The sequence below is a fragment of the Chanos chanos genome, chromosome 2 (assembly GCF_902362185.1).
Source record: "Chanos chanos chromosome 2, fChaCha1.1, whole genome shotgun sequence".
Taxonomy (NCBI): Eukaryota; Metazoa; Chordata; class Actinopteri; order Gonorynchiformes; family Chanidae; genus Chanos; species Chanos chanos.
Genome location: NC_044496.1, coordinates 19,180,955 through 19,208,519, shown reverse-complemented (window position 1 = coordinate 19,208,519; position 27,565 = coordinate 19,180,955). Strand labels below are relative to the sequence as shown.

Sequence of the window (27,565 nt, the reverse complement as noted above, 5' to 3'; positions counted from 1 at the left end):
GTGTTTGTATAAGAGTGCTTGTGGCTTCTACAGCAGGTCGACGCGACGGTAGTACAGCAGGTAGGCAGTGCGCTCTGCAGTCTGCTTCACCACCTGGTACTGATTGATGACTTTGACGGCCTGGTCATCAATGCGCAGCCAGCCGTTTAGACCAATGTGGAAGACATCCGTAGTGTAATGGCCACCTGTGGCGCTGTTCCCATGGTGATAAACAACTGCAAGAATAGAAACAAAGGAAGCATTATGGAAGAGTAAGCATAGAAATAATCTCATTTTCTTTTTGGAGAAATATGACTAATAATGCCCAGCCACATACGCCAAGTTTTATGCAGATTTGTGGAACAACTACCCTTCATTTTAGAGATGAGTACTGCAGAAGTGGGAAAACCCTTTCTTTCCTTTTTAGCTCCCATTTTAAGCTTTAACACTTGTAGATGCTAATTGGATATGTAACAGTAACAGTGGATATGCATCCGTAACGTCAAATTATGAAGAGAAATACCCTAATGTTAATGGGCAGTAACAAAGCAGCAGTCTTCTGTATGGTGCACAACAGTGTACCCAGTGACCTACAAGTAACTTAAATATGCAAGCGAACTTAATTTTCACTTGGTCAGTAGGACCTGTAATATTTCATTGGCAAGAACTACTAAATTAACTATTTAATTAATCACACAGAAGTCATAAATGGTGAATACAAAGTACAGTAGTGTGGTATCTTAACATCTGTTTCTTAACATTTTGGCAATTAACTTTCCTTGTGGGCTAAGGATCAGGTATTAAAATGCAGGGATGGTGTTGTCTCCCATTATATTGGCTGGAAGCTAGAAGTAGTGATCTGAGAAAATTCATACAGAGGTGCTTGTTGGGACAGTTTGGTAGAATGGCGCGTTCCATTTGCCTCGGAAGTCAGAACTTGGAGCTGGGAATGACGTCACACCCGAGTTGACTGCATTCCCAGACAACAAGTCGGAAAACCGTTTTAGCCAGGTTAGCTGTTGTTAGCAATACCAGTTGATAACACATTAAGTGGTATTTTGCACACACAAACGCCGTAGCAACATGTCCACGGTTGTACTCTCTGTGTCCGACTGATTCAATGAGACAACTAAGACAGAAGTGCCAATAAACAGTAAACTACTACAGCTTTCACTACTTCAATACTGGGGGCAGCCATCTTGAATTTTGAAGTTGGGGTTGGTGAGGTTCCTCCAACTTTCTTAGTTGGAAATCCGACTTCAGGGGGGTATTCCTGCTGAAATTTCAGACTGGGAACTCCGAAATTCCGACTTCCGAGTTCAAATGGAACGCACCAGAAGCTTTAGGCAATCAACACTGCTCGGTTAGCATAAATTTCACATGGAGTACTGGCTAAGGTGATTTTTAGCATGGAAGCGTCAGGCAGGGGTTTTCAACCTCTCAGTCAGCTTCCCACAAATAATTGTCTAAGGCCTGAGCAGGATGTTTCATCGGGAAACATTCAAACAAGAGCTTCAGAGAAGAATGCTGTGGACGGTCTACATGTGACACATAAAAAGTGAAAATGCACACTTGCGAGTGAAGTAGTGTGGAGAAACACAGACAGTGGTCTACCAAGCAGTGGGGAAAAAGGTCATTCGTTCATATGAATTCTTCACACTGCTTGGGCAAATTCAGACTTGGCACAAGCCAAAAGAAACCCACTGGTCTGAGTGCTTGTTTCAGATGATGAAGGGTTGTGATGGCTCAGTACTGGGGTGGAGTATATTTTTTCAGCCTTGGTTTAGGTCCCCTCAAAGGTCAAGATGAACTGAAATGTCCTGTTCTAACAGGAATGATCTCTTTCAGGATGGCAGGAGCCACCAATGATACTTGCTAACCATAAAAACAAAGCAAACCACATGCTCTTTCTGTCTCAGTCACCAGATCTGATCCCAGCTGAATATTTAAGGCTGATTCTGAGTTGGGCCTGAGACGGTGTTTTCCTCCACCATCAACAAAATACCCCAGATGACGGAATTTCTTGTGGAACAATGGTGTCACATCCCTCTGACAGAGCTCCAGACATCTGAATCTATGTCAAGGCAAACTGAGGCTGCTCTAACAGCTGCTGGCTTAATAGGTCAAATACACTATTTAGACCAATCTTCTGGCACTTCCTTTTTTTGGCAGGTACTTGTATGTAATAATTTGCCAAAGAAAGACTTTGCCTCTCCATAATAAATCAGTGTATGAATAAAATCAGGACTTGACTGTTGACCTAACTAATTTTGAAGACCGAAAAATCACGTTGTGTCACGTTTAAGGGAAACCACAAACTCCCTGATGCCAAAAAATGACTTCACTAGCAGCGCAGTGAGAGCTCGGAAGACTAGTCTTGGCGACAAAAGTAGGTCCGTAAACACTTTTGAAATCAAACTTCCAAACGCTTGATTGTATGAGCATGCAATTCTTTCCATTTTACTAAAAAGAATTGAAATGGTTAAGCCTCCAAAAATAGCGCAGTTCTACTCAATATGGTACGTGGTTTTATTGTGAATCATATCACAGTCAATGAAAGAATAAATACAAAAAATCTTTTCATTACCCTTCCCTTCTTTGGGGAAATTTGAGACATTGGTATAGGAACTGTTGCTAAGGGTTACTGTATAGACAACTTTTTGACAAGCAGTTTGACTTTTTCCCCTCCAAAAGGAAAATAAACCAACGAAAGCAATTTACTCCTGAACTAGAAGTGGATGAATAGGAACCCATCTACCCAGGGGGACTCTGTGTCTGTTTGAACAGATCAGTGAGCCGTGTGTGGGGCAGAGAGAGCCACTGGAAATAAAAAGTGCGGAAAAAGCAACAGAGGGCGGAGAGGTGAGGAAGGGACTTGCTTAAAGGAACACTTCAGGATAGCAAAGAGGTGAGAGCACCATAGCTGGTACTGGAGACCAACTTCTGTTGTACATTGCACAACACAACTGTAGGCCGTGAGAATGGATCACAAAATATTTAATTAGGTGATGCCACATCGCTGTTTTTAAATTTAAAGGTTACACTTCATTTTCAAACCAATGAAGATCCTTGTGCCTTCAAAGACGTTTTCCTTATCTACAATACTTCATATTCACAAAGAAAGGCTACGAAGTATGGTGTTAAGGCCATACGCTCAACACTTTTTTTCAGTGGATACTCTTCTTAAGAGAAGATACTTTAGGTATAACCCTGTGTGTGTGTGTGTGTGTGTGTGTGTGTGTGTGTCTTACAGAGAACATACCTGCGAAGAGCCTGTAGGTTCTTTGGACTTTGGAGATTTTGCTCCTAACTCCTGGTGAGAGGAGATCTGAAAAAAAAGAAAAAAAGACAAAGAAATATGAGGAGTGCGCCTAGACAAATCCAAAGTGTTTAAAAGCATCATCCCACAAACTTGAAAAAAAAAAAATCATTTGGTCAGAAGAACAAAAATACTCAAAAAAATGTTTAGCAATTAGAAATATGAACACAGATTACACGTTTCACTAAGGGCCGTGTGGGTGCTGGCAACCGTTTTCTATTCCTACCCCCTTCTCAATTTCTAACCAAAATAAGATGTAGCCTACATTTAACAGCAGGAAACCAAACAGACAGGAATCAGTTTACAATGGAGAGGCCTTACACAGCTGTCTTTTAGGTCTGTTGTTTAGTTTGGTCAGCACTGTTTTGTGTTGTTTTTTTTTTTTTTCTTTTTTTTTGTGGGGGATCAGTTTCTCTGAAGAGAACCAAACAAATCCGACACAGGCTTCCATCCTGACAACATGCATCATCTTCAGAAGCACTCATTTCCCCCAGAGAACGGTAGGAACCCATTTGGCACGACAAAAGAAAATGCACTGGTTTTCAAAGGGTGAAAGGCTGGTGGTTGAGATGGGGGGCAGTAAATATGCTTAAAAATAACTGATTTGAACACAGACAGCCTGCTAGCTGTTGTAGACTAATGTGACGTGGACTGTGATTTAACTGAGAACTAAGAACTGGCCTGATTTTAAAGAAGGGCATGGACACTTGTTGGAGCAGTTTTTTTTTCAACTCTAGTACTAAAAACAAAAACTCTAATCGGTTTTGGTTATTCATCTGGTTATACATCTATGTATCACCAATCTATCGAATGGAGCACACATTGATTTACCATGTAAAGATCTTTCCTAACTTAAACGGCAAAGACGCACAACAGTACAAGCTAAAGGTCCTGAAAAGGGGTCCGTCAGCTATCCCCCATATATTGTACAGTGGGTAGTGTACAAATCTCCTGTCAGCAGGTAGACAGTGAGATAATGTTCTTCGGATGAACAATCTCATAGAGCAAAGGAACACAGAATATAGGACTTCATATTAACCAGAGATTCTGAAGTCTGGGACAGAAGAACAGATTCAAAGAATCAAACATACCTTTACTGATTTCCAAGTCAACAGGGTAATCAATATTCTTGACCAGCTTCTGACAGCCGCCGGTCTTTTCAAATACAAATCTCTTGAGGTGAAGCACAAGCACAGGAGGAAGCTCCTCTAGAGTGACTCTCCTGCTGATCTCAATCTAGAGAGAGAGAGATGGGTAGAGAGACAGAGAGCGGCAGAGACAGATTTGACTTTACAAAGCAATTGCTTACAGGCAGGATCTTCTAGCAATGCTAGGACACACACAGCCATTCAACAAACAACTGTTATGCCACTGCCATTCTAGACAATGACCAAGGTACCTAAGTAAAAACAGACCATGGGCAAAGAGTCTGCTAACCATCATAACCATTCAGCCACTGGCAATGAAACATTTTAGCTGTTCGTCAAAACATTTCCTTTATTGATTTTGAGTCAACAAAGGAATCGACCATTCAAAACACTGAAATTCAATATTTTTACAGATCAAGTAAGATACTATTATTACTATGAACTACAAGTTTAGTCAGACTATTAAAGCCATGCATGACACATGTAGTCCCATGAAGTATGGAGTGAGCAACTGTAACAGTGCACCCACCTCCTGCTTGGTTTTAGTGGTATAGCCTTGAACAGATTCTCGTGCCACCAGTGTCTCCAGAGCCTCCTGGACGGTACGGATCTTCTCAGACTGAATGTCCAGCTGCAAGGTGAAGAACGGCTGCAACGTGGCCGACTCCTTTGAACTTTGCTGGTACACCACAGATCTACAACAAAATGCAAGATCCCATTAACAACACAGCAGGGACCGTATCAAAGTCACTTTGACGTCCAAATCATTTCCACACCAACATCTAACCCTCAAGAAGACAGCAAAGAGAACCTACGCAACTGAAATTTCTTAAAAGTCTTGCATTTCACATTCTTAACATTCTAATTATAAACCAATTAGACAATCTGTTTCTTCATTAGGTCATGAACAGGTCAAACACAGGAGCACAATAAATGCCAGTTTTGGGTTTACTCCCTCACAGTGTTCGCATTTTTGCCCTCATGCCTGCCAGGGCAGCAAGGCAACACTACGGAGCCATAATAGCTGTTATTCTGCAGAGGGGAACCTCAGAGACAGCGGCATGCAGAGCTGTTTGTGATGGCTACAGCCGCTGAGCTTGGAGTGAGGCTGCCCTCAGGTTAACCTGGGACGTCGGGTTAAAAAGATGATGGCATCACGCTCTCCCAGCTCTTACACCAAGCACGAGAGAATGAGCCAAGGAAAAGAGGGGCAAGCCTGCTCCTGGTGCCACAGTTCTGTTGCTCAGTTGAAGAAAAATAAGCTCAGAGAAAAGAAAAGAAACTAACCATTCACATGGGGTTTTATCTGCCAGAAGATCAGGTGCACAAGCAATGTGAATGTGTTAGGAAAACCACTCACAATACCAGCTCAGCAAGAATGTCTTTACCCCGTCATAAGACCGTGATAATTCAAAGAGACTACAAAATTCTTATTAATTCCTGTTCATGTCCTGTTCGAATTTCACACATTGATAGTGCAAACCAACTTTATCCCAGCAGTGAGAAAGGATTGACAGGTAATGTTAATGCTCCCACTTAAAAGAAACGCCTGTCTCTTGAAGTTGCAAATAACAAGTGAACAGGCCATTAGAAATAAATGTTAAACTGTTTAAATTAAAATAATGAAAATGGGTGGTATATGGCAGCAGTGTGTGAGAGCTATTCTCTAATTTAAGGATGGAGATCTATGTACAGTCTACCTGATGTGCCCTCCAAATATGTCGGTGATGTGAGTACGAATGAAGTCTGCCTGGCGGGTGATGGAGGTCTTGTTTCTTGGGCCGACCTGCTCCCATTCATCCTCACTGCCTTCCTCTTCTTTCTCTGCAGAGTCCTGGTCCACTCCCTGGTGGGAATCAGGCCCATTGGGTGTGGGTGTTTCTGCTCGGAAACATAAGACTGTCACTCTAATGCCAGACAATAAAGGAAATCTACAATGTCCTGAAACTTTATTTGAGAAACGCAGCAGCTGTAAACTAAAGTGATGCTGAATACTTCTCAACCAATGAGGGGTGACAGGAAAACCGGTTTGAAGTGAAGGGGTCAAGGAAATGTATTCTGATTGAAATTCAGTGTTCCACAAAATACCAAATCAGAGTGCTTACTCTCTTCCTGCGGAGAGATCAGTTTTTTCAGTGCCAGCATCTCCTCATGCAGCCCATTCAAGGTAAAGCCGAGGTACTCCTCCGCATCCTCCTGTCGACCCTGAGAGAGAAGCATCGGTGCTTTAATTAGACCAAGATGCCGAGAGTCTGCCTGCGGCTTACCGCAACACCGGTGACTCAGCACACAGGTTCTGTGCAGCAGCTGATACAGTGTCTGTGTCTAGTGAACAGGATTACAATGATCTGAAGAATGCTATGGCTCAGGGCCTCATATTCTTTGGTAAATGGGGACTGACTCAGCATAGGTGTATACCTCTGCCCTGTACGTGGGTGTATAAGCATAAAAGTACAGACAGTGTTGGAACAAGACATTCAGTTTGTGCAATTTACTGACAAAGGCACGTGAAATTTAAACTAGCAATATAAACTAGCATTCCAGTTTATTCGGGAAGCGTGTATTGCTAAATTTGCAAGGAAAAGAAAAAGTACTTAGCAAGACGTTTGTCTTGTACTTTAACTCAGATTTTCATTGTAATGTGTTGGGGGAGGTCAAACATGAGCGAGCAGTAAAATAGCTCACCTTTTCAGAAAGGCTAGATTTGATGAGAGTAAGAAGTCTGTAGATATACGTAGGTTCAAAAGGAACGCCTGGTCTTATGTCTTTTTTCTCTCCAGCAGCTGTAACACACAAAGATGCTCATTACAACTTAACTGGATAACACAACTTTAATGGCAGAGCCAATGGGTTCTGATAAGTGATACAAATGCTTACCTTGCTGTTTGGGCTTGGATGGTACAGGCATATTGTTAAACTCATTCACAAGCCTCACACTGGGGTATGAAGAGCAAGAGCACAACAGTAAGCACGGCATGGAGACAATTCACACATTAAGACAAAGGTACACAGTCACTAAAGCAATTCAGTATTTTGCCTTTTGGGCTTACCGTGAGAGCAAAAAAATCCCATTATTTCTTACTAAGTTATTATTAATTAAAATTTCAACAACTGAGAATAATCACTGAATGCAAGATTGTATCATTCACTTCAAGCCTTGGTCATAATGTACTCACAAATTATCCAACATGGGTGTGGAGGTGCAGGGTCTCTGGGCTTCACTGAACACGGGAATGGACTTCATGAGGTGATACATGGGGGGGCAAGCAATCAGGGCCTGCAGGGTCTGAAGTCAGAGTTAAGGACAGAGAAACGAACACAACAAATACAACACAGTATCTGAACACATTATATACATTTGGGGCTTGCGAAGGATACAGCATTGATATAGCACCAGTTTCCCTTGTTGATGAGTCCTCTCGGTTGCAAAGATACTGGTTTATGTATCAGCTTCACATTCTCGACTATTTCTGTTGATGAAAGAAACAGGTTATTGTCTCAACTTTGAATATGTCTGTGTGCAAGAATATCAGATGGGCAACATATGGCAAACACACACGCAGCAAGCTTACACTGAACATAGAGAATACTATTCTGGCTGATAATCAAAAGCAAATATTTGCCATTTTTGCAATCATCATTTCAAATGATAGTACTGCTGATTGAGAAAAAAAGGTCCCTTTCTATGTGATGCATGGGCTCCTATGATGCAGCCACCACTCTCTGAAAGGTACAATTTTGTAGTCTGGCTCAACATTCACAATGAGGAGTAAATATCCAATCAACACTATTCTCAGCAAGAGTGGCAGATGAGGGAAACAAAAGCTCCGAGACGCATCTCCTTCACCGAACGGAAATGCAAGTAGAGCATGCTAGAGTTGCAGAGCTCATTCAACATTTAACAAAAGTAGTATACTAAAGTTACAGACCTCACTTGGTAATGTAATGCCCAACTCACATATATGCAACCATTCCCCACTCGCACCATTGTTTCTGGCTGAAGCTCGCTGCTGTGGCTTCCAGGGGATCGATACACTTGATTTCTTTTTAAATGTAACATTCAAACGCATTTCATTCAACATAGTTTCATTTAAAGAAAGCTTTGTGTTGGGAGTTTGTGTGACTCAACATGTAAATTCTGACAGTAAAATGTTTGTATTTACTGGATTTGGCGCCAAATATTGATTACTGCCCTCCTTGATTACTGATACTTGGTATGCTTACTGGCCTTGGAAAAACTATATCGTTTCACCCCTAATCAAAAATGTTACATACATAATAGCTGGGCTCAAATTTTCAACTTAATATCATCATGGAGTTCTGCAATTTGGACAACGTGCATACAGTCAGACCAAGCATACCATCCACTGAACATTCCCAGACATTAAGCTTCTCTTTTAGGCAGATCTGATAAGGATCTTCCCTGATCACCAAATAGTCACATACTTGTGCTATAATCAACCGAAGAACTCAACATATACTCTTATAGACCCATGTGTCCTGGTCATTTTAGTTAGGAGGAGCACGTGGATAACCAGAACATTGAAACATTCACTCGAAGGTGGACAAAATATTCTGTGCATTAGATATTTTCAATGTCTGATTCTGAATTGATGCACTAACTGCTAGGGCTGCAACAACAACCACATCACCGACATACCGCGGTATTAGGAGGTGTACCGCGGCGTTGAGCCTGCCACCGCCATTACCTTCATAACAGCCCCCCCCCCCCCCCCTTATCAGAGAGTGCTGCCACCCTCCTGTAGCTTTTGGCTTGCTCTATGGCCTAGTCTACACATATCCGGATACAGTATTGTCAAAAACTCACTTTTTTTCTATCAGTTTTGAAGAGAATCACGTCCACAGGTGTTTTTTTGTTTTTGTTTTTTTCAAATCTCTCCACACGAGAACGAGAAAACAATTCTAAAATGCCCAGACCTCTGCACTGAGCATACACAACATTTAGCAAGCACATCATGTCATTGTAACCTTCTGGTCGAATGACCAATCAAATCAATTGAAAGGACTGACACCGAGGAGAAGCGGTTTGCGGGTCTGGCGTTGACAGTTGCAGCTGCTCACTGGTTTTCAACAATTAATGTTATGGAGGAAAACATTCAGTGTATGATAAGCCCTGTCTATACCCATGTTTATTAATTATAATGTGTAACAAAACTCACATAAAACACTTTTAAATGTGTGTAATAACTATTTTAGTTTTAAGTTAATCTACAACAAAATATTAAGGCAACACTGAGGGGAAAAAATTCTGAGATTTCGAGAATAAGGTCGTAATACACTGCCTGGCAAAAAAAAAAAAAAGTCACAATTTGGATTTGGAGCCTCTGGAGGCAGTGTTATGATCTGGGGTTGCTTCAGTTGGTCAGGTCTAGGCTTAGCAACGTTATGTGGCAACAAAATGAAGTCAGTTGAGTCCTTGAATGTAATAAATGACCAGGTTCTCTCATTAACAGATTTTTTCTTCCCTGGTAGCACGGGCATATTTCAGGACGACAATGCCAGGATTCATCAGGTTTAATTTGTGAAAGAGTGGTTAGGGAGCACGAGGAATAATTTTTACATAGGAATTGGCCACCACAGAGTCCTGACCTTAACCCTATTGAAAGTCAGAGTGGTTAGATTCTTCTGTCACCAACAAGATCTCGGCCAAAAATTAATGAAACTCTGGACGGAAATAAATGTTGTGACATTGCAGAAGGTTGTCGAAACAATGCCACAGCGAATGTGTGCCATAATTAAAGCTAAAGGCAGTCCAACAAAGTATTAAAGTGTAAGACTTTTTATTTGGCCAGGCAGTGTATTACGACAGTAAAGTTGTAATTGAGAAAAAAGTGTCAAAATATTCCGAGAATAAAGTCGTAATTTGATGAGAATAAAGTCATTTCAAGAAAAAAAAAAGTTGTAATATTACAAGAATAATTTTACATATCACCAAGTAATATTTACAAAGTAATATAAATTTACGAAGTAATATTACGAGACAGAAAATCATAATATTACAAAAGTAAATTAGTAAGATTGAGGGGGGAAAAAAACACTTTGATAAAATATATTACCAGCAACCAACAAAACTTGCAGTTTTTTCAAAGTCTTGATACTTAAAAATGTGGTGCTGATGTGTCAAAGTATTAAGTATTTTGTTATTTGCAGGGCTCCAGATGGCGACTAAAATGGTCGCCAATGCGCCAATTTTGCGAGCATTTTTTTCTGCCAGTCGCCACCATTACACACAAGGGAAAAAAAAAAAAAAAGAATTGAAATGGCCATACGTTTTGTTTGTGTACTGAACTCTCATCCTGCGCATTCATATAGCTGCCCTATCGTGTGAACTCCTGTCAGGTTTCCAATACATGGCCTAAACTTCTCTGCACTCCTGTCCAGCGGTGGTTGGAGTGTCAGCTGTACAGATGAACAAACAGTAATAAGGTCGTAATATTACGGGAACAAAGTTGTAATTTCAGAAGAGCAGCCTGGCGCAATGTGGTGCTGATGTGCCAAAAGATGAAATATATCGTTAGTCGTGCAACCTACTAAAGTATAACTTCACAAGATACTCCACGTTCCTCATTTTAATGCAGGCAGCAGACGGCTCTTCTGCTACCTCCCCTCTAAAATAACATGTAGCCTAAAATTATGACTTTATCCTTGTAATATTATGACTTTATTCTCGTTGCAATTTCCTCCAAGTCCATGTGGTTCTTTTTTCAAAATAGACAGTTTCTTGCATAATCTTTTCAAAGTCCTGACACTTACGATAATGTGGTGCCAAAAGATTAACCAATTTGTTATTTGTGAAATCTATGTTAGGCTGAAGTTCACAAGATGCCCCATGTAGGAGATTAGCCTACGTTAACTCTGGCAGTGTAGTTCACCTACACGCTGTGCTCACTGCTCAGTTAGCCTGTGTGTCACGTTTGTGTCCTCCAATTAAGATGGGGGGTGGCGAGGTTCACAATGTTCACACAGGCATTTATTAGTTTAGAGTTTAGTTTACTGGCTTGAGTACTCTAGTTTTAAAATGATTCTCATGGTTATACACGTTTATTGCTGGGTTTCTGAAAACCATATACTAATATTACATTTAAGTGTTCATTATCATTAATAGTTTATTGAGGAACGCTTAGCCTATATTAACACTTTGATACCCTAAAATTAGAAGCATAATACAATAAACTGGATTGTTACGCCTATTTCCACTTTTCTTCGAATACAAATACAACTAATTTTGCTGCCGCCACAAATACAGATACAAATAAAAATACTGGGCTCTCTGCACATCCCTACTGCATAGTTAGCTAACATTAGCCAGCTGGCAAGAAAACAAAATGCGCAAGTGAATAATATCAGACTTTTCCTCACTCCTTGCCCGACCAAACCCAACCTCTTCTACATCAGATGCCGATGAAGACGTGACCAACTCGAGTGAAAGTTTTCAAGTGACATTTAAGTCATCCCAGCTCAATTCAATCAGTGTGGACATTTAAGTATGATTATATGACTGCAGTATATTGAACTTTGCACATATTGTGCATGTAAAGAATATATTGTGCAGTGACTACGGAAGGCAGAGAAAACAAAAGCAGATGGTACAGAGGGGAAAGAAAAGGCAGTGTGAGGCAGCCCTTTAACAATGTAGCATATGACATCACCATATTTTGGTTGCTAAAATATTATATATTTGGCTCCTAAATATTTTGGATTTTTTTTTTTTGCCTGGAGCCCCGACTTGTGAAACCTTTACTTATGTATTACACAAGATGCTCCATGTTCCTCATTTTATCGCAGGCGGCAGGCTGCTCCTCTGATATTTCCCCTCTAAAATAACACGTAGCCTAAAATTAAGGCTTTATTCTCGTATTACTATGACTTTTTCTTGTAAAGTTATGACTTTATTATTGTAATATTATGACTTTTTCTTGTAAAATTACAACTTTATTCTTGTAATGTTACAACCTTATTCTCAAAATCTCAGAATTTTTTTTCCCCCCACTCAATGTAGCCCTAATACTCCGTTGTATTAATCACCCAAATATTTAGCATTTTACATGGTGTTTGAAATGCACGCCATGAATAAACTAATACAATTAGCCTAGGCGAAGGCCTAGGGCTCAATCGATGGATTTCTGTCTTTTGAAAGCGATAAAACAGTAGAGACGATGTTTTTTGTTCCAAAGCCAAATGTGTCATCGCCATGAAACCAATGAAAAGGGGGAACCAGCCAATTTAGAAGAGGCTATCAAAGGAGACCGTTTTGGCAGGGTCAAGGAGCGGCCAAAGACAGCGGAGTCGCAGAAGCTTTTGCGAACCTTATGAAATACAACCATGATGGCTACAAGTGGCTCAAATGAACGAAGAATTAAACACAGGGGGGTTTGGCTGCAGCATGACCGCAAACCGCAAGGTGGCATTCTTTGAATACTGTGATGAGGAAATTTCTATACCCCTGCAGCCCTACTAACTGCAGGTGAAGAGTCAACCTTAACAAATACAGCTAGTCCCTACCAGAACCCAAAAAGTAAAGACTAGCAAACGGATATTGTCATTCAACGGTCAGAAGTCGGCACTACGAAGCAGCTCAGTGTGAGATGATTCTTTTCAGAGCTGTTCATTTGTCCACTCTCCATTTTGTCAGCCGTCCACAATCAAAGCTGCCTATGTTTACCGCCTCAATGTCTGCAACACAACACTACGAAATCAGGCGCTACTAGTTGTTTGTTTAACCAGAACAACAAAGTAAACATCTGCAAATTGTTTATCACTCACTCACGACAGAGTAAACTGTTTTCAAGCTGAAAGTAGCATAATTTTGAGCTGAAAGTCCTACATTCTGGTTGTTTATTTACATAGACAACTTAATTCTGGCGGACTTGGGTGCCATACAATGCTTTGTAGTTGTAAAATTGATATCTTCAGCTTAAGGACTGTACATTTACATTACATTTGCTCTCCTCAAATGCCAATGATGACGTCCAGGCCAACGTAAAGAGAGAGAAAGATCTGGTACATGTTAAAAAAAAAAAAAAAAAAAAAAAAAAAAAAGAGAAGGAAAAGAAAGGATCGGGTTGGGGGACCTTGTGGGTTTGCTGCTGTTGAGTAATGTGACTCAGAAACTCAGAGCTTAAGCATATTGCCACATAGTTTAAAACTGAGCGGTGTAACTCTAATGACTGGCTTCCATACTTCAACAAAATATTTCATAAATACTCCCAATGTAAATTTGAGAAGAAACTAAGCAGAGATCCGTGAATAGTTCTGTAATTATCCAGTACTGCCCATACCAGGGGTGCAAGAGCAAAGAAGGCACAACTGGTTTCAAACACATGCCTATAGAGTGGTGTCATGGAACATACAAAAGGTTATTGTAAAGATGGAGAACATTTGCCAGTAAATCACACTGCACTATATCCAAAAAGTCTGAATAAATATGAACAGTTAAATATGACTCACCTGCAATTTTACAAAAAGACCCCTTACCCACTTTCATAATTACTACACAGATATGCACTGACTTTGGAGATCATTCATCTCGTGGCAAAAAATTTTGACCAAGGAGAGGTCCCAATGCATGTCCAACACCAGTTCTAGTTTGACTTTGAGAACACTTAAATTCAACCCTTGTGCATTTTCTCCAGGGAGACAGCACAGAAAATGGCTTGTTGGAATGAATTCAGACAAGTCACTGAAGAAAATAAAACACTGTAATAAATGTGGGAGGCATGAACAAACAGAGATTCTTTAGTAGAAAAAAAAAAACATTTCAGATCCATTAGCATGACTAGAGAAAACCACATCTAAATCATGAAGCCCCATAAAATCCATCAACTTAAGCCAACGTGTCTTTTGCCACGCAATGAAATTCTAAATCTACCCCCAGGACACATGGAAAAGAATGGTCATTGTCTTACAAGCAGAGATCAAAACTGTTTGTTTCATTTTGCAACTAGTGTTTTGAAACCTGCATGCTATTTTGGTCAAACATGAAAAAGAAGGAAACTATGGATTGTCCTGAACGAATCGCTTATGATATCACCATAATATTGAACATATTACTGAACAGAAAAAAGTGACCGGCACTCGTGCTCTAACATACCATAAGTTGGTAAACCCCTGGTCATGTGACGGGTAACAGCCTGTAGTGGTACTGTTCATATCTCACACTATATGCTGGCGCCACCTGGTGTTCATCTTGTGTTTATTCAAAGCTGACAATGTTATATGGGTTTAAAAAGAGGGAAATTTCTTTTTTCTCACTCTGAATAAGCAGTAATATTGTAATATTTCCATTAGGAGGAGATAAAGTGCTTTGCTGATGCCATCCTGTGGACAGCAGGGCACAAATAGCAAATACATGCAGTATTCCTTAACTGTAATGCAATGCATACTTTGTTGGTTCCTTAGATCAACATGACCTGTCAAGCCATCTAAATAAAATTCTACCCAATATGTGAGAGAGCTGGGAAGCAGAAGCAGAGGTGATCCACACCTAGGCACAGGTCAAATGCATCTGATGTTAAGCCCAAGGGAATTTCATAACTTCAGTTCTAAGTTACAGAATGATATTAAATTTGAGCTAGTTATTTATTACTCTTTCAGAGATAATGTTTTTGGATGTACTGTTCAGTAAAAGCAAATAAAAACAAACACACACTTTGAAAATTTCACTTGTATAAGAGTTTCTTCTAAGTGCAAGGCAGACTAGCTTTGTAGATATATTACCTGCAAGTTTATGGGCCATGGGATCTTCAGACATGGGGACAGGGCCCTCCCTAATTTCGCTTGCTTTCTCAGGCAGGTCCGCGACTGCTGGAGAAACTGCAACCACCACTGGCACATTCTTCACTTCCACATAGGCCTGAGGTCCTCCGGGCAGAGGCTTGGAGTTGTGGAAGAGACTGGCCCAAGATTTGGGAGGGTTGGCCACAGGTGCTGTAGGGGGAGCTGGCGTCTGGGCCTGCTCTGCAACAGAGCGGGATTCAGAGTCTGTGGAGGTAAGGGCTGCTGAGGGGGGTGGTTGTGCCGTGCGTGTCTCAGATAAGTCCCCTTGTCTCTCTGCACTGAGGACAGTAGAGCTTGGCTCCGGCAGCCCGTTGGCTTTGCCAGTGACCCCAGTCTCCCCTTCATCAGTAGTAGCAGTAGCAGTGGTGGAAGGGGGGCTGGTCACAGCAGCTGAAGTGGGAGGGGGGGAAGTGGGGACGGGGCTGTGCCCTCCGCTGCCAAACAGTTCAGGGCTCTCCGTAACCGGAGGCTCCATCTGCTGCTCTGCAGTCCTGCCCCCCTCTACCACTCCACTGCTCTGAGAAGACGAAGAGGAGGATGACGAGAGAGCAGTGTTATTACCATCCGACAACAAAGCAGCTCCGCTCGTCAAGTCCAAAGAGGACTCATCAGGGCTATCACAAGTCCTCTGATTGGTTGGAGGGGCAGCTGAGGTTGTTGATGTGGTGGATGTGATGGAGGCTGTTGTGATGATTTCAGCCCCTGTAAGGGCTTCCCCAACCATTTCATCGGAACCCAGGGTTGAAGCACTTGGAGTGTGTCCATTCACTAGCCCAGGTCCTGGGACTCCATCTGTGTTCATGCCACCACTGCTGCTAGTGCCCTCCAGATAGTTGTAGTATCCCGGTGGTCGTTTTTTCTTTTTCTTTCGTTCCCGCTGCCCCATGCTACCTGATACACCATCCAGGTCTGAACAGACCTGATGGCTCCCCAGGATAGAGGGTTCAGAATCAGCACAGTCCACAGAGTTGAAGTCAGAGCCATCAGGGACGTCAGAGACTGGGGCTGCCTGCAAGGCCTTCTGAGAAGACTGGCAACCCAGGATGAACTCTGGCGCCTGGGGGTTCAGAGTGCTGGACACTTTGTACATTGGGTCTTTCACTCCAACATCCGACCCCATCACCTCATCCACACCAAACTCAATGTGCTGATAGTCTTCTCCTGTATACAGTAAACCACAGTAAGCTCAGGGACCAAGAAAAAACACCCCAATACCATATGCACAAATGTTCTACCCGATACCTGAAATCTTTTCCTACATATTTTTCCTTTGACTTACCTTCAAATTCATCTGTCTATTCACATGGATTATAGGTCTCTTATTGAAGGACTACAGGATCATTCTGTATTAAATAAATCTAAAAAAGACTGCTTTGTTACTTACACCGTTTGATGATGCAAAGAACAGAAAGACTACCTAGGAGACAGAGGTGCTCAGGTCACAACCTTTTGTGTCAGAGCATGGCCAAAAGTGTAACGCATCTCAGACTGCTGATCTAGGACCGTATTTTACTTTTTTTAATCCCAAAAACTAATTTTATAGAGATCAGTGTGAGCTGGACCATCAATTTTACTCAGATACAAACCACCACAGCAGTCTCCACCAGTTTTTACACTGCACTGAAGACACAAAAGAAACTGAGGAAATGGCAGCAACGCCAAAACAGTCTTGTCATTTGGGCTCTCCTCACTTGGGGCAATCTGTAGGCTGATGGGAAAGCTCTCTCATTCTCATTTTACAATCCAAAGAGGAGTACAATAAATGGCTTGTGTCATTTCAGAGATTTTGGCCTCTGCACTGAGACACCAGGGAATTCAAATGTTGTAATTTTTTTTTTTTTTTTTTAAATATGACCTGCTGCCTGAGATCTCATTTTGTACAAGAACTAGTAGATTACCTCAAGTAGTAGTATTTTTGTGGCATCCTCCACATCCTCGACAAAACACAGCTGAGATCTACTTCTCCCAGTTTTTTGCTTTATGACTACTTGGGCATCACCACTAAACTGGAAATTCCACAATTTGAAGATCCCAATTGGTGAAGGACATTCATTTGAGTCTCATGTTGTCTCAGATAAAGACACTACCAACTCAAGCTTTTAAGTTCCAAAGCAATTAACTAACATGACTGTACACTGGGTCAAAGGCCAACACAAACTCTGGAACAGTGACAGCTTCCTGAAGTGCACCGCGATTTATGGTTCAGGTGCTATTCTTGCATACCTAAAACTGTGGCTAATGTTATCATCAGAAACACTTACAGGTCAATAATAGTATGCAAATAAAATAACTAGCAGTGCCTAGTGTCAGAAGCGTGGTTCTGAATTGTATGTGATAAAGTTGTGGTCACAGGGAGAACACGCAAACTCCACGCAGAAAGGACCCTGGCTGCCAGGCCAGGAATCGAACCCATGACCTTCTTGCTGTGAGGCAACAGCACTACCCACCACATCACCGTGCTACCCAACTGGGTGCGGGTTTCCCCTGGGAGCTCTGGTTTACTCTGACAGTCCAAAGACATGTAGGTCAGGCGAATTGGAGATACTAAATTGCTCCTAGGTGTGAATGTGTGTGTGAATGTGCTTGTCAGTCCCTACCACGGGACTGGCAACCTGTCCAGGGTGTTTCCCCGCCTTTTGCCCAATGAACGCTGGAATAGGCTCCAGCACCCCCTGCGACCCTAATTTGGATAAGAGGCTTAGAGAATGAATGAATGAAAAAAGAAAGCTGTGGTCAACAAATAAACAGACCATTGCAGGTACTTCTGCTAAACAAAGTGTACTCAAACAGATCTGAACGTTTAAAAAATTAAATTTTTGACAAGCCTGTTTTAGCTCAAAAATACCATTCTTTACACGTTAATCAGGATGACTAGACCCCCTCTGTCTCTTAAGTGGTTGTTCACTGCATTTCACCAACAGGTATTGATTCAATTGGGCACACATTGGTGAAATGATTCAACTAATCATTGGGGCACAGCTAAGTTGTCTGATTTAATACAGAATGATCCACAAGAACAAAATAAAATTGTCATGTAGTTAGGCAGAACAACACTAAAACTTATCACCACAACCATCACATTATCCATTTTGTGCTAATGTCAGCTTCAGAGACATGAAAGCTGATAAATAACCTGCCTGTGATTGCTTCTTATTATTAACTTTGGTTGGTACATGAATTGATATTAGGGGTGTAACGGTTTTGTACTGAACCCAAAAACTACAGTTCTGGATTGCATGGTTCGGTTCACGATGCATGTGTAGTGAACTTCAGATTTTATTTATTTATTTTAACCGCAGGAGGTGTTCATGTGTAGTTTTTTTCTGACTAAACACAATATCTCAGGGAATACATATTATACATATTCTTCGTATAAGAACAGACACATTTTCCGTATAACATTAATCATAGTTTGTAGTGGATCTGCCTTTTTTTTGGTTTCCATTTCTCACTGAGAGAAAATATTCGTCATGCTTTTCATGCAGTGCACATAAACTTTAACTGAGCCGACAATGACAACTTAAATGACAACTGGCCGTTTTAAATGTCAACAAAACACACATTGCCGTTAGTCAGACGAAAAATAATACGTTACCGTGGAATACATGAACCAGTACAAACAAATAAAGGAAATCGAATTTCTAGGCTCCTCTAAGTGGAAATTTGTTTTCTAATATTGAAATAACTGTACGGTGATCTGGAAAAGGTTAGAGCAGTCAGTTGTCATTTAGCAGTCTTGAACCATCCTAAATTTAAATGCACTGGTGTTTATATCTTTAGTATTTCAGTCACTGACATGGCAAAGACCCTTAAAATACACTTGTTTTCCAAAAGAAAAAGCTTGAAAAAGGGTGCTCAAAATTAGTTTTCTTTCTTTCTTTTTTTTATGAAGGGCTTTGTGGCTGTTTGTATCAAATTCATTCTTTTGTACTAAATTTCAATATTTTTAAGTTAAAAAGAAAGAGAATCTTCAGTTCTATTTTGGTTCAAATTTCTTTCGAGCCCAACCGTGAAACAAACCGAACCGTGAATAGGGTAAACCGTTACACCTCTAATGGATAAGCATTGAAATATTAAGATTTTCAGCAGGAAGACAGAATTCGAAATGAGAACAGCGTTAGTAAGGGCAGTTCAAACTGATCCTCAGAAAAAGATAAGGGTGGCTACAAGAAAACGCATAAACAGACCACAACCAAGTATGAGTCACTGCTTTTTTCATTTTAAAGAACATCATTTCCAAGATCTGAATAACAACTCATTCATTCATGATTTAAATGTCCTGAGTTAGTGTTAATTCCAAGGAGTCTCATTCCAGAAAGAGCAAAGGGAGGAAGGATTCATCAAGAGTGACAAAGCTGATAAATGTGTTGTTTAAATGGGTGTGTGTTAAATTTTCTGGAAAATTATCACTATATCCCAGAGTCATACATAGCAGCTCGCATAATCCATTCAGTAAGGACTGAGAGAAAGTCTTCAAAAGATTAATTTGTAAGAAAATTAAAAGCACTCTTGTGCAAAACACATATGCGCCAGAGAAATGTTGAAAAGGCATCTAGGCATGCAAAGCTTCACAGATTGTGTATGTGCAGGCAGGAATGAGAGAGGTAAGGGCATAAGACTAAGAAAGCCGTCATTACGTAGACCTTGGTTTGAGCTCAGTAGCATTGAAAAGGAATAAGGCACCGTCTGTCGGACCCACAACTCACCGCAAACCTGCCGTCTCATTGACTCCGTAATGTAAGGCACAACAGGAGTGCAGTAACTTCCTAAATAATTAATACAGATCAGTGTAAATCTCAGTGTAAATAGCACTATGTGGGACACATGTTTTGGATGTATTTATGTTCTGAAAAGTGAAGCCTAATTTCTTTTTGATCTGGCCATAAAGCCAGTCTGGTTAAGGGGAGTTGTAACAAACTGTTTCAAACGTATTTTCACGGTTATGATGTCTGCAAGTTGAAGAGGGACTCTTCTCCTTTCTCCACATTGCAATATCCAACACTGTAGCAGTGCATGCGACACCTTGTCGAAGAAGCCCTGGTATGGGAAAAGTCCATGGCTCTATAAAAAGACGGTTTGCTCCAGGTTCAACAGTTCTCTTACCTGAAGAATGATTGATGCAGGTGACTTTGTCGTTGAATGGTGGAAGCTGTTGAGAGATTACGTAGAGTTAAGACAGATATTACATATCGACAGGACACTGTAGAAATAAAATTAGGCATAAGAGCATGGCATAGCTTATCAAAGGATCTGCTTATCTGAAATGAGTAACGTCTTTTATTAGGTGTACTTTGGAGCGGAAAAGCGGGTGTGTGATTACAATGTAAAAGTTCTTCACACCAAATTTCCACCTCCTAGAAGAGAAATGGGGCGACATGTGCCACGTAATGATGATTTGGCTTTTTTTTCCCCCAGGGAGACTGTACGGATGCTGAACTGGTAATTCCAAATGACTTGCGGTAGACAGTATTGTGCATGGGGAAAACCACTCATCTCACAACTTTTCAATGACAACTCCTCTAAGAAAGTGTTCTGAGATTGCTTTACCTCAACATAACAGCGAGGAGTCACAAAGAACTGAGTGAACTCATCAGGGCTGAACTCCCCGAAGATATACTGTGAAAACACAAGAAAAAATAATCACATTTTCACATTTCCATATTCTGTGATGCAATGTATATATATATACAGGTTCAAAATCTAATCTGCGCTAAGTAGTTGAAACATTCAGGGGACTAATATTTACTTAGATCTTCACACAGATTCAAAAAAATTCCAAAACAAAAGAGTGATATAAATGTATTATAAGATCAGACTGTTGGTGAGGGTAAAAGAGGTAACAGCAATGACAATTCTTTCAGGCACAACTGCAATACCAATTTGGGTAAAAAGTAAAGGGCACCTTGGAAAGTGATGAGTCATTTAGCATTAGCATAGCAAAATGGCTCCTGTGATTCCAATTAAACACAGATAAACAAAGCCAAGTGGACAGTTCTTTTATACACACACACACACACACACACACATATATATATATATATATATATATATATATATATATATATATATATATATATATTTTTTATTTTTTTTTTAATTTAGTGGACAGTTCTGACTCATTCTCTTAGGCTAATGTGTAACACACTGTATGAGAGGCAACCTGAAACAACAAACACTGTCTAAATCACTAACTCAGGGTCCTCATTGTGCCTTGCTCAGATAAAAATATTAGGACTTCATTTTTGAAAACAGGGACTTCTACCATCAATTATATCTCAGTTACGAATCTTTTCTGGGGAACGCCAGTCACAAAAGAAGGGCATAAAATCACACTATTTCACAAAACAAGCTTTCAAAGCTACTATACACGTTGACTCTCTGACCATTCCGTCTTACAGAGCCAAACCCATCTTCAACAACACAACAGGAATCAGTTTAAGAACGTGAGAAAGTTTGAACAAGGATGATGCCGTAAAAGTGTCTCCCTCTCCTTCATCTTTCTTAGGTGTTTTCTCCCTAAACTACACACATTATATCTTCAGACTCTTCTTTCAAATGTAATATTGCTGTTTTTCCATTTGGTGAGGTAAAATTGTTCTAAAATCTTCCAGGTTGTGAAAAATAAGTACTGGAATTACATTTATGTGCTGTCATATTCTTACACCCACTTACTGCAGCACTTCTGCTGTGGGCATCACTAAACAGCTTTTCTTTTTCTTCCCCTTCTGTTAGGTATTTCCTTTCCGTTAACTCTGCCTTGTTGCTTAACGCTGTTCTGCGGGCAGTTTTTAACTGGTAAGTAATTCTTTTATGTATTTCCCAGTTTTTGTTTCTTTGTTTTAAATTCGCTTTGTATCTGTCATACTTGCTTCTTATGCTTTCTAAAATGTGTTGCTTTATTATTTGTTTTTGTTAACTTATTTATTTGTAATGCTAGGCCACACCAAGTTTGGTTGTTGATTTCATTTTATAAAAATAGTCTTTTGTTCAACAAAATCAAAAGGCTTTCTTTTAACATATCAGTGCACTACATGCCTACATATTTCACATGTCCAAATTAATGACACACCACAATTAGGCAATACCATATATGATGCATAACACAGTTTTATCTGCTCTGACCTGCTTAACATTATGCTGAGCAGCACCCTGGAAAAAGTCATTCTGTTCACAGTGATTAGATGTGCAGTGACTACACACAATAAGGCTACTTCAGAGTTGGCCTGTGGTTTTCGATACATGTGATCAAAAATTGTTTGACATTAAAAATGCTGCATATGTAGGAATAACACCAACCTAACCTTACTGTTTGGGATACCCACATTCCCACTGAAATCTAAGCCGTGGTTATGCCTCTGGACAACTTCAGATATGCTCCAATTTGGTCATTTATTTAATGGTCTCAAATTGCTTAATGCAGCAGTTAAAAGAAAGGCACATTAATGTTTACTATTAGGTCTAAACCTTACGTCTATCGTCAGCTGTTATTATACTATGAGCCTTCATCAGATCTGAGCCAGTACAGTGGCTTCAGTCCCTTTTCCTAGGCCTCTAAACAGACAACAAACAACATTCTTGAGCGGCCATGAAAATGTGACTGATCCTTCAGTTAAACTAGATTTCACTGGATATACTAAAATGTTCCTGATGCAGGTTTTCACATGAGGTGCTGGAGCAGAAAGAACGTACAGATGTTGTATGAATAGCACTGGGGACACTGAAGTGGCAGGGCTTAAAACACTGGACCTCTGACTCTTAATCCCATGGGTGTGAACTAGAGATTACCCCTGCTAGCTGTTTGCTTAAACAAGGCTCCTGGGTCCGTCCTGGGGTTCAGCTGCACAGATAAGTTCAGCTGGAAATTGGGATGTCTTTCATACAAACACCACTTAAGATTTGAGAACTTGAAGAATGGTTACTGTAATGTAGGCAAAATCTACATGGCAAGTTTTATATATTTCAGAGTCTTTATGTCATTTGAAAAAAAAAAAAAAAAAGTACAGTATTAAGACTCAGAGGAAAAGAACAGAAAAAGCAACCTCTTCCTCACTTCCTCAAAAATTGTTATCACAACCACAGTCATTTAACCTTCATCAAACACTGTAAGCAGAGACTCAGTCAATGTTAGACCAACGACAAACTTTTGAGTGCTTGGGGCACCTTTTGATCATGTAGTTTCGCTCACCCGTTCACCCTGAGCTTGATCCCACTCTCACCCTCATGCTGACCACACTTCTCAGTAGATAACCTGCTTTCCCTGGCAGGCTATAATTAACTTAATCCTAGGTGCAGTACTAGTGCATCTGAAGTCTCCTGATCGTTCACTACACTGGAGGACCGCAGAGCCAAACTATGGTAAGTGTACTGAGGAAAAGAAGGTGGACAGTAAAAACCAAGCTTCAAACATGCAAAAATTGCCAACAATCTGTATTCTTGTCAATGTTGCCTACAAAATGACTACCGCAAATCTTTAATGTGGAGACATAGCTCATTACTGAAGGAGCTAAGATGTATGGAAAAAGGGGGGCCAAACTCTATTAAAAACAAAAAAACAAAAAAAAAACCTCTTCTCATCGAACTAAAGCCACATGAAAGGGGGGGGGGGGGCACAGAGAAAAGAAAGTGCAGCTCAAGCATATGCAACTGCAGAACCCACAGTGCTGAAATGGCAGTACAAGTGACAAACAGCAAGCCATAATCCAGTGGCCTCGGGATGGCTAATACAATCACAACAGAAAGAATGTCCCTTTGACTCTTTCTGCAGGCATGCCACACGTACCACACTAAGCTCCCCCTCACTGTTCATTTAGAGTGGGGATTACTGCAAATTAGCCATCTGTATTATTTAAACATGCTCCAACGACAACACAGACATGCATTTTTCTTTTTTTTTAGTAAATGAAAAAGACAGAGCCATGGCAAGTGCCAGGCTCATGCTATCCAGCCTTATAACACAGGACTGGAAACATACTTCATAAAAGTGGCTTAGTGTGACATAAGAGGCACAGACCCAGGTTTACCTCAGGGAAAAGTCATACTTAATTCCCACAAATGGGAAAAAAATCAAGGTCATCCACCACAGAACATGCAACAGTGAAACTTCACAAATACCTCAGAATTATAGTAACTTAAAATATGTAAATCAATCTCTGCCTGATAAGAACAGGGAAATGGAGCCGTTTCACTGGATTTTCAGGTTACAAAAACAGCACTGCTTTGAGGTGATAAACTTACATGACTCACCGCGTTAAATAAACCTTTGGCCAATAAAAAAAAAAAAGGATCACTACTGCAACTCTTCACACTTTTTGACAGGGCTAATATCACCATGAGCTCAGAGTGTCCATTAAAAGATTAAGATGTTAAACAACACAATGCCAAATCATGATTAGAATGCATGAAGATGTACAAACTGCCACACAATAGCAAGGCCTTGACACACCAACTGAACTTGTGAGCTATCGATAGGAACAAACAAAACTGCAATAAACAATCATCATGAAAAACAAGGGCAAAAATAATAAGGGCCAAATGAGCATCTGTTTTTTTTTTAAGGGCCATTTACCAAACACGTATTAAATAAATATCTCAAATATAATCAGGATGTGACGGTTCAGAACACCACAAGCACATCAAACTATAATGACAAAGAGTTCATCAGCTGCTCCCTTTTCCATTCCTGGAAATCAATAGGGACACCCCTCTGAACCAGGCACATCTGATGTCTCAACGTTCCACACAGGGTTTCCCCTCTTCCTTTTTCAGTAATAAATTGTCAGTACTTCTTTATTCAGGAATCTCACCAATCCCCCTTCCATCTCATGACACTGACACAATCCAGCACTTCCACATCACCGCAGGCAATTTTTCACCAACGAGTGAAGACCATTATTAGATACTCCACAAACTCATCAACAGAGGAAGGAGTGTGACACACAGTGATGGAATGAGAAAAGCTGAGGAGCCACTGCAAGCATTCACTTGGTCACTCACAAAGTCTTGTTTATGCAAAACAGGATTCCAGAAGCACACCGCTAGTTACGCGCTATTCTTAACACTTAATGTCTGATAAATAAGCGCAAAACTTTAGATGCTTGTCCTGCTCTTGAGACAGACTGGGTGGAGGCGTAATCAATAAACTGCAAGCAATTTCTCATACTTCTTGCATTTAAAAAAATGGACACTTGGTCTGAAAAACGGGCAGTTACTACAAACGGCAATTCATAACGAAAACTGTGTCGTTCGATCAGCAACCCTGAAGTTGTTACATGGGAGGGGGATGGGTTAATCAACTATGAATCAGCTGAATTCTGTCTCGGGTCCATCACAACACGGACTGCAATGGAAATTCAATCAGATGGATATATTTTTTTATAAAAAATAATAATGTGTTGGAAATCGGAGCCTAAAAACTGATCGATCCTTATATCTATACGCTTAGCTAATGATCTTATCTGTGAATCAACCGCTGATGTGCTAAGCATGGCTGAACACGTTCGCCTCAAAGCCGACAAGCAAACTTTCAACTGTATGATAAGGGTACTTTCGTGTTTGGGAAAAAAAACTACTGCACGTCTCCACCAACTGCTGAGACAATTAAAACTGATGGCATGCATCGATCAAATCCAAAATTACGGCTTAACTCGACACGAAATGGGCTTTTTCCAATTCACCTGTACTAGCTAATGCATCTGGCTTGCTAAACTAGCATGGAAGTCTATCCTCTGTTAGCAACTGTTTTGTATTTGCAAATCAGTGATGAGGCTTGAAGGATTCCACGGTTGGCAGTAATATTTCTAAAATGTGCTGGGCATATGTATTCAAAATAATGTGCTCGTTCACCGGTCCTCACACGGTAAACGTTATCCACGTTTAGCCTCTCTCAACCAGTGCTGAAAAGTGTAATCAAGCTAGCCATCAGGCTCAAGTGGCTTACGCACTGGGATTACCGTCTGAGCAAGAACATCTACAAGTTAGTTAATTGAAGTTTCGAACTACATTTTGCCACAAGTATCGTGCAAATAAAATGCCACACTATCAACTTAAGATGACGTACAAAGACTGTCAAAACATTTCACAGCACCCGAGCTAGCCAACGCGCTAAGCAAGGAAGCAAAGCCATCACCCACGTTGAAGTGTAAAGCTAAGCATAAGGTATCATTTCACTTTATTATGGACTCACTTGGTTTGCAGGGAGCCTGGCGAATATTAAGGGAAAGCAAAGTTCACTGAAAACCACATACATCAAACAATATTACCAGCAACGCGACTAGACATAAATAAAAGGAAAACAAATAATTTTGACGAATACAGTGACACTGAAAACAGTAAAAATGTGGATGTACCATACAGCTGTTTCTACTCCAATTAGAGATTTTGAATGGAATTTGACACATAAAACAAGTCCGCCCCCAGTCAACAGGCCCATTCCCTCTCACACAACCACACTACCTGCAGCGGCGACAATTCACGCAAGAATTAAATTTATTCGGAATGACACATTAAGTCAGTGCAAAATGACACCAGTGTAGGTCTGAGCTAGTCTCTGTCTATACGCTTTGGTCTTTACAAACACTAGACACAAAACCATAACCCGTTTGAAAAAACTGCACTCGTGGTTTGAACAGGCCTGCATCAGCAAGTAGAGCAGGTGGGCCAAACACAAAATCGCAACGGGAAAATACTGTTTTAAAAACTCAGTGGTAATGTGATACATGTTCTATCATATGTGGATACAATATTATGATAAGTACCAAACACTGTGAATAATGATCCCAAGCACCTGTTAGGTAGCGGGCTACGCTTACTACGCGCTGCTAATATCAATAAGCACCAACTGTTAGCTAGTCAAGGCTCTAGGCCTGCACCACGCTGGAGTTTCAATGGGGAACAGGGTTTTAGTGCTGAAGACAGCATTAACTTCTTTCCTGTAACGTACATCACGCACATCAAACACACAAACAACTGAAATAACAATCAGAACAACTTGCATGTAGATGGACTAAATGATCGTCTACGAGTAGAATCAAATAGTTTTCTGTGGCTTGCTACCTGGTTACTGTGCGAAGCCATGCTCCCGGTGAGATTTTTCTTCTCCCTAATCAGAGGACGAATATTCTCTCGGGGGAATAGGTAAATTTTGTTGTAATTGTTATTACAAACACACGCTTAACGCGACATGTTTTCCATTTCCACTCGTAAGTTTGACAGTTGTAAAATTTGGACTGTCTTCGACTACTCCAGCCTATCACGCTGCTTGCCCCGCCATCGCCGCCATCTTTGTCTCGCCTCTTTGCTAGTAAGTTGCGCGCGCGCGGTTGAG

At 40.7% G+C, this 27,565-nt stretch overlaps 1 protein-coding gene across 1 annotated transcript; it reads right to left on the bottom strand.

Moving 5' to 3' along the window:
- usp10 (ubiquitin specific peptidase 10) lies at nucleotides 1-27,510 on the bottom strand. Its single transcript, XM_030766446.1, has 15 exons — nucleotides 27,295-27,510; nucleotides 20,791-20,859; nucleotides 20,347-20,392; nucleotides 19,950-20,009; nucleotides 15,184-16,404; nucleotides 7,825-7,916; nucleotides 7,623-7,732; nucleotides 7,324-7,382; nucleotides 7,132-7,229; nucleotides 6,552-6,651; nucleotides 6,147-6,327; nucleotides 4,976-5,141; nucleotides 4,390-4,534; nucleotides 3,242-3,307; nucleotides 1-215 (listed from the first exon to the last, which is right to left on the bottom strand). Exons 1-15 carry the CDS (start codon nucleotides 27,313-27,315, stop codon nucleotides 28-30), a joined length of 2,622 nt encoding a protein of 873 aa, XP_030622306.1. The 5' UTR covers nucleotides 27,316-27,510; the 3' UTR covers nucleotides 1-27.
- Between the last annotated feature and the right edge of the window lie 55 nt (nucleotides 27,511-27,565).